The sequence below is a fragment of the Phyllostomus discolor genome, chromosome 5 (genome assembly GCF_004126475.2).
Source record: "Phyllostomus discolor isolate MPI-MPIP mPhyDis1 chromosome 5, mPhyDis1.pri.v3, whole genome shotgun sequence".
Classification (NCBI taxonomy): domain Eukaryota; kingdom Metazoa; phylum Chordata; class Mammalia; order Chiroptera; family Phyllostomidae; genus Phyllostomus; species Phyllostomus discolor.
In genome coordinates, this window is record NC_040907.2 from 163,686,856 (window position 1) to 163,702,716 (window position 15,861).

Consider the following 15,861-nt stretch of genomic DNA (forward strand, 5'->3'; position numbering starts at 1 on the left):
GAGGGGAAATCAGGCTTGAACTCTGCGTCAGTTTCTCAGTTTCGGTAGGCATTAGCAAACATCAGCTCATTCACTCCATTCCACAGATAGGAAGGAGGAAAGAAGGGGGAGGGTGTCAGTTTTGTACTTTCGTTCTGTGACCAGCCGCTTAACACAAATATGGCTGAAGGCCATAGCAAGGGCAACTGCCCTGAATCTTTGGTCTGGAATGAATGGGCCTTTTGTTTTGTAAAATTAACATTATGTTGTTATTTAGTACTTCGGTTTTAAATAGGTAATACACACACAGAGTTACAAATTTTTTTCCATATAGTAAAAATAATTTCCTTTCCTTCCTGTCTCCTGGCCACTCCTTCCCTCCCTGCTGGAGAGAAGTATAAGAGCAATTTCTCAGCATCCCCTCTGGGACACACTCTATAGGAGTATCCCACTACAGGTGTACACGGCAGTCCTGCGAGCCGCTAAATCTTTACTGCCACTGTAAAGTTAAAAGTAAACTGGGGGATGACGTCTGTTCTGATCGTTAAAATTCCAGTTTCCCGGATAAGTTATTAGAAGGTGTGGGCCTCAATACGAAAGAGGCATTTCTAACGAGGCGAAATAGCAAATAACAAAATGCCATTAACTTTTCATCCGCTGATAACACTTCTGGGAAAACGATGCTCTGGGATCGGTATGTCTGACTTGTAATTGGTATGGATTCCAGTCTGAAAAACCTGAATATAAATGTTCCTTTTGCAACAAAACTTGTCTGTTTGCAATAATCCTCTGCCTACTACGTAAATTCTTTTATTTTTATTGTTTAATTTATTTTTTTAATGTATTTTCCCCCATTACCATTTATCCCGTCTACTCTGTAAATTCTAAACCCCACTCCAACCTCGCAGAGCAACACTGGAGCCGCCACGCCAGGGGCTGGCACCCCCAATGCCCAGAGAGGTGAGGTCTCCCTCCAATCTCATACTCAGAGGTGGGGAAATACATTCCCTGACATCTCTGCTTTAAAGAAAAAAAACTTGTGATTCTGTCACCAACAAATTTATCTGAAGCAATAACCACCTTCCCTTTCATGACACAAGGGAAAAAGCTTATACATAAGATGAGAAAAAATTAAAGTTGAAGCATGCCATTCCACCCTCCCTCCCATGTACTCACGCTGTCTGTCCCTGTGCAATGTGACAGAACCACAAGAGGAACCGTCATTCAGGCGGTGGTCGGACCTCCACATCCCGGAGCTGGGAGCTGGGGTCAACGTCCCCAAAGGCTTCCCGGGGATGGCATCAGCTCATTCGCTAAATGAACATTTGTGCACTTGCTGCGCACACAGCGCTGTCCAAGAGAAACACAGCCCTCGCCGTGGAGCAGTCCACAGTCCGGTCGGAGAGAAGCCCACGGAGCACTGACCCATGGGAACAGCCGCCGCACTGGGAGTGCAAGGCGTGGCTCTGGCCCTGTCGCCAGTGGGGCCTCCGCTGATTCAAGGCTTTCGGCCTCCTGTGGGATACTCGGAATAATGCATGATTTTTGACAAGGGGACATGTGAGCAAAATGCGCTAGGAAGAATTTGTGTAAAACTGTATACACTTCTGTAGCACTTTGAGCAAAATCCAGAAGAGTGTGCACCAAAATGTTGATCGAGGTGAGCTTTGGTGATGACATTTGAGGGATTTTTAGTTCCTTCTTTGTACTTTTCTGTAATCTTTGTATTATCTTTTTACGATGAATACTTAAACGTGTTTAGGAAGAGAAGACTGTTATTAGCCATGTTGAGATGGCTTTGATTCGACTTCCAGAATGCTGGTCTAGAGCTCTATGTGCCAGAGCTTGTCAAAGAGAGAGAGACAGCAGGGTCTTTACATTCAGTGAGTTCATTGTCTCAGCGGTGGAGGTGGGCACGCCGAAACGGTTAAAGTGCAACGTGTCCATAGCTGTCTGTTAAGTGTGTGATAAAGGATCTGGCTGGTGCTTGGAACACAGCAGGTGCTCACAGAAATGTGTGCTGAATGCACACACCGCATCCCTAATCTTTTTCTGACGTGGTCTTTCATCCGTCTTCCTCATCTGTGCTCCCTAACCTCGATCACTGACGATCACTAATTTTGCACACCGAGGTTGCCATCACCACCTTCATCTTTCTAGAACACTGTTTTCATGTGGTCACCCTCTAAAATCTATCCCCAGCACCTCGACATTGCCAAACTCCTCAGGGCCCCCTGAGACCCGGCCCCGTCACCCTCTTTCCGATTTCACTTCTCAGGACACAGAATGACAAAGCCTCAGTTCTGTTGGGGTTCCCCCTGCACTGCTTTTCCAAGTATCCTCTCCATGTTTATCCTCTCCTCCCCTCCCATGCAGTGTCTCATTTAATTCTCAAAACAGCCCTTGGTTATAACTATTTTCCAATTTTTAGATGAGGACGCTGAGATGGTGAGACTTTGAACACCTTGCCTGAGGCTGCATGGCTAATGAGGGAGGACTAGGACTTGACCCTGGCACTCTGAAAGGTAGACCCAGATTCTAAACCACTGTGTCATACCCTCTCCCTTCATTCCTTGCTGATTCTAAATGTCTCCAAGCTCAAGTTCCAGTCTTGTAACTTTCTTAGAGAACCATGGCTAATATATAGATGTGCTTGCTAGCTATCATGACTTTTAAGCACTTTGTTAATATGAATCCCCACAACCCATTGAGAAGAAACTATTATTGTTTCCCATCTTACAGACAAAGAACCAGGAGCATAGAGAGATTGAGTTCTTAAGGCTACACAGCCTGGAAGTGGGAGACGTGGAATTAGAACCAGCCCCCAACCTGTCCAGAACACATGCACACTCCTTAGCAGCACCCTACCAGCCCCCCACCCCCGCCATCCTGTCCTACAGGAAGACTGTGTCTAAAGGAGGGAGGACCGGTCTGTTTCTGGAGACCCTGCCATCAAACATATCACATAAGTCAAACTCCAGCCATCCATGGCGGGTGGATGTGTTCCGACCTCCACTGGCTTTTATATCGGCAGAAGAGTATCACATGAGCAGACAGAGACAGCTAAGACCCACAGGAGAGTGAAAAGAGCAGAGTCACAAAAAGTAGGGACTGTCCACAGAAAAATTCAAAATTCAGTGCCCGAGCAGTAAGTTATTGTTTTATAAATATACAGCACTTGCATGCATTGACTCATTAGTCCTACAAGGCAGGTACCTATCACCATCCCATGTCACAGATGAGGAAGTAGAGGATGGAGCAGGAGGGGACCGCCAGTCAGCGGCAGAGCTGGGACCTGACCCAGGCAGTCAGACGCCAGCATCAGATCATTACCACTCCACCTGTTTATCATTAGGTGCCTTGGCAGACAGGTCCCACTCAACTGGCAAATGATTTTTTTTTTGAGAGAGAACATAAAGGTAAAACAAAAATTATCTTATAAATATTAAAACTTATTGCACCAAATAGAAAAGTAAAATAAGTGAAAAATTCTTCCTCCCCTTTGAACACAGGCACGTGACTCTGTCTGAAGTGATTTATATTTGTCCCGTTTCCTGCAGGAGTTCCAGGGCAGTAAGAATAATGGCAGTGCCGTCCAGAGCGGGGAGAGAGAAGAAGGTAGGTTTGGATGTATTTAGGTGTGGGCGTGCCTTGCATCAATCCACCCAACCCACACACAGTCAGACACTAGCCAGACACCCTTTGCAATGGAAGGGGTGATTGCAGACTGCAGCCCACTCCTGTGCAGGTGCCTGAAACAGGCCGGAGTCACGTGGGAAATGACAATCCAAACCCAACTCCCCACACTCTAGGTTGCCACACACGGACTCCCCCTCACACCACTTCTTAACCCGTGGGAATCCAATTCCTCGCTCAAGGGCAAATTCATGGAGAAAGGAATGGAATTAAGCTTTAGAGGAGTGTATGTAACCTTCTGGTAGAGCATAATGTCTCCCGGACATACATTTTATTTCCAAAGTATGGATCAGCTAGACATAAGCAATTGATTTTTTAAAATTTTATTCATTGATTTTTAGAGAGAGAAGGGAAGGAAGAGGGAAACCTTGATCTCCTGTTCCACCCATCTTGTATGTGCCGTGACCAGAGATCGAACTCGCAACCTTGGTGTGTTAGGATGATGTTCTAACTAACTGAGCTACCCGGCCAGAGCCTCTGATTTTTTTATTAATAGTTAAAGCAATCTAATTAATGTTCATTACAACCCTGTATGGTAACTTACTATCATCTCCATGTTACAAAATAGTTATTGCTTATTGAGTACAAATTGCATTACACAGCAAGTTTTAATCAATCCAGGGCCAATTATCCTTAATTGAAGTTGTTTGTTTCTATGAAAAACTTCCTTAGCCCTGGCTGGCGTAGCTCAGTGGATTGAGCATGGGCTGTGGACCAAAGTGTCACAGGTTTGATTCCCAGTCAGGGTATATGCCTGGGTTGCAGGCCATGACCCCCAGCAACCTCTCTCTCTCTCTCTCTATCTTCCTCCCTTCCCTCTCTAAAAATAAATAAATAAAATCTTAAAAAAAAAGAAAAGAAAAACTTCATATAGTTTCCGTTCACCATACCTTGCTCTAACAGGGAGGCCACTGTGGCAGCTAGAAAGCGCACAGCCCTTGGAGGCAGGACACACGGGAAAGCGCAGCCCAGCCCTTGGATCCCACTGCTCTGAGGCTTGGAACTCCCAGCTTTGAAAACCAGAGAGCGATGCCTACATTATCAGATCAACATCAGGGACGGTGATGGCATCTGGAAGCAGACAGCTGGGGTTTGAGTCCCAGCTCCGCCTCTCAGTGTCTGTGTACACGTGTGCAAATCATCTAACTTCCATGGCCTTCTGTTTCTTCGTCTGTGAAAAGGGGAGAGTTTTCATACCAACGCAGAGCAATGAGGCTCAAATGTGTTGAAAATTTTAGACCAGTTACACAGCGCCTGCTACACAGCGACGACTGTGTGAACAGTGAACAGAGGGGAGGGGTAACAGGGGTGGGGGGAGGGTCATCAAGGAACACGTACAAAGGACACGTGAACAAAGCCAAAGAGGGGGAGGATCAAGGGTGGGAGTTAGGGATGGGTGGTGTAGGGGAGGGGTGGGGGGAAAATGAAGACAACTGTCCTTGAACCATAATGTAAATAAAATAAAACTGTGACAGGGGGGAAGAGAAAATAAAGCAGATGGAAAGGTTGGAAGAATGGCCGTAAGGTGGAAGGACGCACAGGCCAAGCGCCCGAGCCCCGCAGGAGCCGCCTGTATGTGTGACAGCCACACAGACAAGGCAGCCCCCGAGCGCAGCCTCGGGAACCACTCCGCCGGCTAGGAAGCTCGCACCGGGACCATTCCGCACAGATCACTGCGCTTCTGCCGGCCTCTCCCCACTTCCCCTCCCCCTCTCACGCGGGCTTCACCTGCTAGTCGGTGGTTATGGGAAGCCGGCCCCAGTACCGGACAGAAAACCGCCCTCGTTTTCCAGAGAACATTTCAAAGGAAAAAGAGGACCCAGCTCTCTGTTATCTCTCATCAGCTCTGTGAACGTTATCAAAGAAGACTTTCATTTTTTTTTGCTTTTATTCAGAAAGCTTTGCCAAGTTCCATACAAAAAGAATCAAAGTCACATCAGGGTAGTTTTAAAATACTGTACAAAGCAGTTCTTCAAGAATTACCAATAACAGTCAAATGTTCCCTAATTATGTTCCACTGAATTGCAGACACTGGCCGAAAACTCCCTTGCTCGAGTGTCCACGTGCCCGCCTCGCCTGGGCATTTGGCATGTGTGCACCCACACGGCCGAGCTCGCTTTTCAGCAGACGCCCACGCCCACGGGCCCCATCAGTGCTATTTGAGTGCTTACCTAAATAGACAAGGACTCGTTGAAAATAACAATGAACTGACCAAGGCGGTTGCATGGAACTGGGCTGTCATCCATCGGGAGCGAGGGAGAAACTGTGATTTGTGCTAACAACATGCTCACAAGTAATAAGCATTGCATCTGCCATTAGAGATGTAGTGAATTGGAGTATGATGCATTTTTTACAGCTAAAATTTTTATTTCTCTTTTATTTACATAACCCGTATGCCATATAAAAGTAGAAACGAAATACATGTTGAGTAAAAATGGGAATAACCATTTTGGTAGAGCTGTGACTAGGCAACAGGTTCCCGAATTGCACAGATGGAAGGACTAGAAGCCTTTAAAAATATCCTACTTTTGCCCTGGTGGGTGTGGCTCGGTGCACTGAGTGCTGGCCTGCAAACGGAAAGGTCACCGGTTCAGTTCCTTTGCATGTCAGGGCACGTGCCTGGGTGGAGGGTCAGGCCCCCGGTCGGGGGTGTGCAAGAGGCAACCACACATTGATGTTTCTCCCCCACTCTCTTTCTCCCTGCCTTCTCCTCTCTCTAAAAATAAATGCATACAATCTTTAAAAAAGAAATAAACAGTGCAGGTTGATTTTCCTGCCAGTTCTTTAAAAAAAAAATCCCACTTTTGTTTCCTAATCCAAACAATGAGGAATATCAGATGAAACTAAAGACAGAGCTCCGAACCGGGAGCCCCAAGACCTGCTCCTAGCCCGACCTTACTGCTGGGTACTGGAGTCTGCCTGCGGGCCTCAATTTCCCCACCCATCCAGAACGATCGGTGGACCGAAGGACTCCACAGAATCCAAGGACACAGCCATTCCTCCTCCTACAGGCCGAGGGCACGATGCTCTTCTACGGCTGTCACCCTCTCCTGGCGTGGCTTGCTTGGGGTAGAGCAGGTAAGGACAATGGAGGACTCGAAACCCTAGTAGGCGTCTAGGACTACGGCACTTTTCAGCCATTGTCCGATCCAGACCACCGTAGTTTGTCAGCAGGGCATATACGTGCTCGTGCTAGGGGTCTGGTGTTATCGAATAACATGCCCTAACATTCATTTTCTTCTTCCCTCCCCGTGGTCAAAATCCAATTTCTATGCAAATGCCTTGGTCAGAACATTCCTATTTTTAACAGGCAGCAGGATTCTTCTACTTGAACAGGAAGATTTGGAATCAGTTACAAACTGTGCAGAATTGCTCCGGAGCAGAAGTAGCTTATCTCATTCTCATGGGCTCAGACCAGCAGGGCATAATTTCCACCCCCCCCCCCCCCCCCCGCACAGGTCTCCCAAGGACTGGCAAAATCCACCAACACCAGAGCAAACCCCTTGCCCACTTCCGAAGCCCTGGGAAAGAGATGGAGGTCGAGTGTCCTTGTTTGGTGCCCAGAGTCCAGAATACGTCTCACTTAAAGGTTAACTGGCCCACTCACTGTTACTTCCTAAGAAAAAATAGTGTGACTGCCCACTACTCTTTTATTTGGGGGAGGCTGGTGTTCTCTGGACTCCCACGGGTCAGACAAGACCTTCATGAAGAGTGACAAATGCCACCACATAGCATGGCCCTGCTTTTTCCAGCTCTCTCCTCGGGTGTCGCCTTGACTGAGCCCTAAAAATGCGGCCCCTTTGGCCTTCCTCCTCCTGCTTTAATTTTCCCCACGTATGAGATATGTCTGTGGATGCATTTCTCATCTGCCTGCCGCCACCAGAAAGTAAGCTTCTTGAGGATGCTGACTTGGTTCTGCCCACGCCTGTGTCGCTAGTGTGGACAGTGCACATTGTAGGTACTCGGCAAATTATCTGTCCAAAGGCTCAGGGTCAGAACCCTTCTCAGTGAATAAAGACTGTTTAAGGGTAAGAAAGAGAAAAGAAACACTTCAGGGAAAGCATAAATCATCTCATGTGTCCTAGCCGCAGAGGGGACAGTTTTTTAACACACAGAGATACCGATCACATTGCCACCCGGTGCTCCCACATCTCTCAGCCCCTCTATGACTAGAGACAGCATTTCTAACGTAAAGTTTTATAATTCTTTGTCCCTCATTTACTGTGAAGAGGCACAGTTTAGCGTTCGATTCTATTTGTCTCTTTGCAATAAGGGAGATACTCTTTATTGCATGGGTTTTAATCAAGGTGGCATGTTTTACAACTGGGGATGCCTTAGATAGCATTACTCTTGGCCTCCACTAACTGAGTTTCACGGAAAGGAAGGCGCCTGCCTAAGCGACCTCAGGGCTATGAGGAGCTCCTGTCAACAGGGAGCCGGGCACTTACTGCTGGAGCAGGAGGCTTCCTTAGGGCTGGACGACATCGGCTGGGCACAGAGTTGACAAAGGCAGTCTCTCCCATTGAACGTGACGCGGTCTCCGGGAGGAAAGGGGCGCCTGGAGACAGAAAGACATTGCTCTGTGGTTATTCCAGCGATTTCATGCCAGTTCCTTATTCCTCCTGCCGGCTGCCCTCCGGTGCCAATTCACTTCTTGGAGGAGCACCAGCCAAAACATCTGAAATGCCACCTTCCCCAAGCCAGCCATCTGGCTACGGCCCAGGCAAATCAACATGCCTCAGCTTGGGAAGGGAGGACGCCCGGCTTCCACGGGCACCCGGAGAGTAAAAGGGGGTGGGGTTCCCCTCTTCTCACTGGTGGGGGCTGCTCCAACGAGTCCCTCACAGGGCACACACAGTAAAATTTTCCGTTTTCCAAATGGAAAGTCCTTCATGAAGAAACATTGTAAATGCCATAAATTCTTAGCCAGGCTTAAGGCCCCTCCCAAGGGAACTGGTTACAAGTTAACTCGTTGAGTTCCCAAGACCTATGTGATAAATGATGCTGGATCAGACTTAGTCCGGGACATCGGAATGGGTGACCAGAATGTAACAGAGTGCGGGGCGGGGACCCGGTCTCTCATGGAGAAAAATGACAACGCTATAAATATCTGCTTGAAAACTACTATCAGCTTCTCTTCAGAGAGAGAAATTCCTTTCGCATGAGACGTCCATTAGTAACAGCGCATTTTGCCAAAAATACTGCCTTCTGCATGTATGCTATCGCTTTCTTCTCCAGTTCAGCAGGCGGATAGCATTTTTAAAAAGTCATTAATTAATAGCCACATGAGTTTCCATGCCTGCTTGCTTGCACTTGGGCAATTGGCCAATAATGTTCGCACACCTGAGTTTTCAAACGCGTGATGGTGTTGGCTGGAAACGGGAAACTCAGGAGCAAAGCATCCCCACACTCTGAGTCTGAGCGTTTCTTTAAGTCAGACACAGTCAGCCTCTTGACCCGAGTTTTACTTTCACGGTTGCTATCCCCCCTTACCTCGCCCTTCCGCTGCCCTGCCGTGGTAATCAACTGTAATACACATACAGGAAGTACACGCGGACTAAGGACAGCTCCACGCATGCGGCTGGTGCTAGGCATCGAGGAGGGTTGTGGATGCTCATATCCCCACATTTTAGAAACGCTGAGTGGAGGTGCCGCGGCGTTCCTTTCCATTGTTCAGAGAAGGCCCAGAGAGGCCCAGTGACTTGCCTGGATTGGTCAGCTAGGGAGGCCAGGCCACCGGCAGCTGCGGGTCAGGCCCACCAGCTCGGAACATACTGTCTTTAGTAATCAGATCCCCACTCTGCTGGCTGCCAGTGGGACTACTGGATCCCACTCACCAAACCTGAATGAGCCCCCAGACTGCTCGGTGAGGAGGGCATCAGGGCTGAGGGCCCACAGCACAAGCACAGGTTCATGGCCTCCGTCGGCGCCGGGAGCAGGGTGAGGCCAGCGATGCGCCTCGAGCACAACATTTAAGGAGGCCCTGACTGTCAGGAGCTGACCCTGCGCTGCACGACCCTGAGTGTGGGCGCCCCTTTAAATTGTGCCTCTACCAGCCTCACTTGCCTCACCCTCATCCAGGCCCTGCCTCTGATCTAAGCTTATATAAATATCTAAGCTAATAAATACATAAGTTTTAAATAAACTTGGATCCTGTACAGACCTACGACGCACCAAGCTGGAGTCCAGTTCTCAACATGGGACCAGGTCTTCTGGACTTTAAGTTTTATCATTTCATAAATGACCCCGTTCAGGTACTTTCCCCTTTCCCTATGTCCTCTGCCCGTGTGGGTGCACTGTGTTCTGTTATTTGTATGTTTGCACTAGAAAGGGAACTGGATGTAGAGTGAGAAACCTGAGTTCAAATCTCAGCCTTGCAACATTTAGCTGGGAAAGTCCCTTGAATTCTGAGACTCAGAGGCACTCATTAACAGGGATACCAATTCCTGATTCACAGAATTGCTAGGGAGGTGAAATGAATTAAATCCCGTGTGCATGCGTTTGTAGGCTCAGGTAGAAATACTGTCGCTCAGCAGTAGCAGCAGCAATAGTGAGCACCTCTTTGCTGGCTCAAATGCCCAGGGATGCGGTTATTGCTAATAAATGTCCACCCATCCTTACTGACCAAAACAATGATGTCTCAGGGCCAGGATCAGGGGGGCTGTTAGAGTTCATCTGGACCAGGGCCTTCCAACCTGGCTGAGTCACATCATACCTGGGGACCCTCCAGAAACAGCTAACTAAGAATGACAGGGGTTTTGTTTTGTTTTTGGAAGACTAGAAATGGATATTTTTAAAGACACCCTCCATAAGGAGATGGCAGTGATCATCCAGGTTTGGTGAATCACTCACGTCTACCACAGCCTCTCAAGTTACAGATGAGGCAACCCCCTTGGGAAAGTTAATTCACACAAGTCTCAAGTCAGCCTGGGAGGCAGGGCTGGGGCTTGGAGCTCTGGAACGCCAGCCCTGGGCTGTCACGCAGCCTGTGGGCTGCCGCCCAGAAAGGGAGGGGCCAAGAGGAAATTTTGCCTTTGATTAAATACACAATTTTCAGCTCATTAATCCAAAAATTTTAATTATGATTTTTTAAAAATGTATTGAGAAATGGGCTACTCATTATAAAATTATTAAAATAATTTTATTATGAATATTTTGCCTAAATATTATTATGATTCATCTATCAGGATTATCTTGTTAATTAATTACATACAATTACATTTACCTCCCTAGAGTTTACATCTTTCTGGCTCACAAACGTGAAATGCTGAGAAACCAAACCAAACACCTTCTCCACATGGTAGTTTTCAGAAAGCATAGCAACACGGAAGACAACATCACCACCATTCCGACAGTCACGGGGCTGTCCAATCAGAAGAGGTGAACAGAGCAGCTGACCCTGGTTGTGAATCTCACCCTTACAGAAGTCAAGCCCCCCTTGAGTTCTACAACGTGCCGCGTTCACAGCAAAACATCAAAAGCACACTTCCCCGCTCATGCTGTGTAGTTCCCTTGTGTCTGACGGATCCTTTTCACCAAGTTGGTCTGTGAAGACGTACCCTCGGAGACAAGAGATGCACAGGCAGCGGGTGTCTGCAAACTTTTCCTCCTAAAATACCAGCTCATAGAGGTTTGTTTATACTTTGTAGATCGCATGGTTTTTGTCACAAGTACGCGACTCTGTCACTGTAGTTTGAAAGCAGCCACAGACAATTCATAAATGGGTGTGGCTGTGTTCCAATAAAACTTTATTTAACAAAAACAGGTATCAGGTCTAATGTGGCGCATAGTCCGCCCACGCTTGCCCTAGAGTAAATGGGACTCCTTCACAGACACGCACATGCACACCCACACGCACGCGCATAAGAACGTCTACTTCCAAACACGTTTTACCTTTCGAGTCAGTTATGTCATCTCCTCCCAGCGTGTCATTGCTCAGAATGGCCTGAGACCTAGAGGGCCTTCAGGCTGGGTTTCAAGCCCCTCAAAATGAGTCCTATTGATGAGTAGAGGGCATTATAAATTACCTTTTTTTGGCCAAGATGGATAATACAGTAGAAAAGTAAAGAATTCTAAGGACACATCAGGAAAGAAGTATTTCAAGACTAAGCACGACTCGAGACTCAAGGGGTGTGCCAAGCCATGGCCTCAGGACCCCGCACCTCTCTGCTGGGAGTCCCTCACTTACTTGCAGATGGTACAAGCAAAGCAGTTGGGATGGTAGGTCTTGCCCAGGGCGGTCACCACCTCTCCTTCCACGAACTCCCCGCAGCCGTGGCAGCGTGTCCCGTACATCCTCTGGTAGTCCAGCGTGCACAGGTACTCCCCGTTCTTTATGAAGAAGCCGCCTTGCGCCAGGTCGCAGCCGCACACTGTGGAGAGACAAGTGCACCCCTGGTCACCGTCCGCCCAGCTGCCGGGGCAGTTGCCCTCCGCATGCCGTTCACTTACTCTGTGATCTCAGTGGTTTGGGCTCAGGGGCGGGGACTGGTACAAAGAGCTATTTATTATGGGGCTCCGATCTCTCTCTTGCCTCCCTCCCTTTTTTGTTTCCTATCCTTGGGGAGCTATGCAATATCTCATACCAGTAAAATCCATTGGCCAGGTCTCAATGACTTTCGTGTTATGCCTGAGATTCCGCGATAATCAAACAGTCTTTGATGGAAAGATGCCCTTGCTTCATGCTGTCTCAGATACGAACAAAGCTGTCCCTGGCAGTGCTATTTAGGAAAGGTACCCACTGCTTGCCCACACGACTGCTTTGTTTGAGCCAAGATTGTTACTGAGCTGAGTAATAAATTCCCACTCCACGAAAAGCAGTAGTGAAAACGTCCAACATCTATTTTTTCACACTCTGGAAATACTTTCCCATCGCTTTCTCGGTGTGCGGTAAATAGGAGAAGCCAATCATTTATCTATTATAGAACATGAGGTAATAAAAACGAACAGGCAACAGAGGGACGAAAAGGGAACTTGCCCAAGATAAAACTACTGTTCGGGACCTCGGCTCATGCAAAGGGGGTGCTCTGCTGCGTCTGGACTTCGGTGGGTGTCTCTTTCCACCCTGTGCAGCTGCGGATTACGCAGACGGGCAGAGAAGCAGGTCCTAGGATGCCAGGGGCTTGGGTCTGGTCGACGTGTTCAGACAAGACCAGAGGAGGCAGCAGGAACTTGTCCAAAACCAAAGCCTGAGAGTCAAGTTGCATGCTGCCAAAGGACTGGGGAGCAACAGCCAAAGCTGGAAACCTCTGATCTTAACCCCCCAAATCCCAAGGTTGTGGGATGCCCATGTGATTAAGGGCCTTAGGCCAAGAACCCAGGATTCTTCTTGATTATTTGTGCAAGCAGATGAGATAGACACTAGTTGGGGTATGAAGGAGGTGAGTTCCATCACTATGCTGCTTGCCTGAGGACCTACTAGAACTCTTCCAGGATTCCTCTAGTTCCCATGACTCACTAACGCTTCCAGATGAACTAGTGTTGATTACAGTAAGATCCTTTGTGAGGTAACTACTTCCCCACCCTCAGCTATCAGTGTGTACTAATTGCAAATTTTTTTAATCCTCACCACCTGAAGACATTGTTTTCATTGCTTTGAGAGAGAGAGAGAACGAACATCGATATGAGAGGGAAATAGTAATTGGTTGTCTCTTGCACGCACCCTGACGAGGGATCAAACCCACAACTTGGGTATGTGTCCCGACCAGGAATCAAACCTGCAACCTTTTGGTCTATGGCATAATGCTCCAACCACCTGAGCCACCACACCGGCCAGAGCACTAATTGCAAACTACTGCAGACAGTCAAAGTGACAAAGAACCTACAAACAAGCTTTCCACTGTGGATTCATCAGTCTTTGTTCAGATCAACACCCCACAGCTACGACCTCCTTCTTTGCAATGTGCAATCAGTTAACCCAAGATGATGGCCTGAGTCCATCACACCCACACATGACCATCCTGTGAACACTACTGTGATCACGTTACCTGAAAAGAGCGCATGCACCACCTGCCACCTTCTCTAACCTGCCGGTGTCCCACCGCTCTCGCACCCGCTTCCTCCTTACCAGACGGGTCCCCTGGGTTGAGGGAGTGCACGGACCGAAGGACCTCATTCCAACTGCAGATTCCTCCCGCAGCAGTGAGTCCCATCCTGGTGGGGGGGGGGGGGCTGTCGCAGAATACCCTAGAGACTTTCCTTCAGTGTTCTTCTATGTACATATCTTATTTTCCCTCAAGATGACAAAGCACTTTCTGGGCAAGAGTCCTCCACTTCTTTGGACTCTTCTTCAGGAACCTTCAACTGTGGTATCTAAGGGAATACTGGGAACGCACTTTTTGAATCAAGTTGAATGGGGCCTCAAACTGGACAGGTTCCCCTGGAGTTCGGCCTTCAGTGACATCAGTAGTTAGGACGACTCATCTGCTTTTCCAAACCCTGGTGTTTCTCAAAGGCACGAGAGGTGCAAAGAATAACGCATTGGGACTCCTGGTAATTCCCTTTAACCTCTCCTCTAACCAGCTCCGGTAAGTTTAAAAATGCACAGATCTTTTATAAAAAGATCTGGGAGCAACTGGGTAGTCATTATGCTAATACAGATTATTGACACAGTTCCAAAACAACTTCTAAGGTTTTAGAGGTCTCTTGTACTTGCTGCTTCCTTAGGGCACCTTCGTGCAGCCCTTTTTGTTCGCACAGGTGTATGAAATTGACGTGAACGTGATTGATGTTTCCAATTCAGTTTTGAGCAACACAAGAATTTTAATTGGGGGTCAGGAGCCTTAGGTGGGTCCTTGCCTCTCGTTTCTAGAGCAAGCACTGGGGTTTTGGTCGGGCCCCATGCCCATTACAGGCTAAAGGAGTCCTTCTGAACTTGCTCCGGGGAAGCCCTCAGGGCTGCAACCTGGATTCTTCCTGCTCCTTTCAGGTGATAAGGGTCACGTGCTCTAGAAGGGCCACTTGCCCCACGGCCAGGTCAAGACCCTTCTGCACCCTGCCTGGGCCAGCACCGTCCCACCGCCTCCCAGCCCCCACGCACTGCAGCTGGGCGCGGGGCAGGCCCAGGTGTGAAACTCTGGAACGCTCCCCGGCGGATTGGCACAGTAGCCACCAAACACTTCCCATCCTAGTCCTCCATCCTCGACTCCACCTAAACTTGGAAAGTATTTTATTTCACCTAAGATGTCACTCTGTTTATTTCCTCAAACCTTTTCTTCGTAAAAAAATACAAAGGTAGACTTTGACACAGTGTCTTCCCAAACCATCAAGAATCCCACTGCTGTGGAGGGCGTCACTAAACCAGTCTTTGCTCGGAAAGCCAGAGCAGTATGTTTAAAAGTATCAAGCACGGAAGCTCAAAAGAACTAGATGCTGCAGCCCAGAGCTCAAAATAGCCGGACAGAGACTCATAAACAATAATGTGAGGGGGCAGCTTCCCACCAGAAATAACTATTTGCTAATGCATCATCCTGGAAGCAAACACTAACCCTCAAAAAAAAAAAAACATATTGAAATAGTTTTTCACATTAACTTCTAAATGTCCATAAAAATCAATGATCATTTCTGGGAAAGAAGACACTTAGAAGTCCAGCCAGATGGCAAAAATGGGCCCCCAAAGCAAAGCTTGTATTTAATTCAGGGTTCAAATTTACAAGAGTAAGTGAAGAGAATTGGTTGGAAGGGAATCGTTTTGGCACCTCTCTTATTAATAAAATCTTTGACTACGTACTAAGTGTGTTTTCAACACTAGTGAAGCTTCATACGCAAACAATGTCAATTATAACCGGCTAACACAACAAAGATATCACCCAGAATAATCTCTCTCAATATACCTGTTGGGTTTTTTTTTTGCCTTCTAAGATTTGGCCCATAACACAAACGCAGGCATTGAAGTCTTCCATGCAGGCACAGGGTGCTACAGTAATGTGGAGCACCAGGCACACGGGCACGAGGGAGACCCGAAGTCTGGCCACCCTCGGGACCCTCCCTGGGACCTTGCCTACCCCAGGCAGGCCTATCTCAGACGAGCCCACATGTTTGAATGTTGGCCCCATAGGTACATTTTATCAAGATCCATATTCTCTCCAATCCCCTGCCCCTTTTCAGCCCCCAGAAAGATCTGGGTCCTGCATCTTTGCCTTTTCTGAACTTCCAGGCACCACGCGGAGATGGCCTCCACGAGAGGTT

The 15,861-nt window shown here is 48.0% G+C and overlaps 1 protein-coding gene across 24 annotated transcripts in view; it reads right to left on the minus strand.

Moving 5' to 3' along the window:
• ABLIM1 (actin binding LIM protein 1) overlaps positions 1–15,861 on the minus strand; it is a 266,602-nt gene that overhangs the window by 105,083 nt on the left and 145,658 nt on the right. For all 24 annotated transcript variants that reach the window (XM_036027350.1, XM_036027344.1, XM_036027339.1 and 21 more), the window contains exons 3-4: positions 11,864–12,047; positions 8,124–8,233 (exon numbers count right to left, since the gene is read on the minus strand). In XM_036027350.1, coding sequence (XP_035883243.1) covers positions 8,124–8,233; positions 11,864–12,047 — 294 coding nt within the window. The remainder of the gene's footprint in view (positions 1–8,123; positions 8,234–11,863; positions 12,048–15,861) is intronic.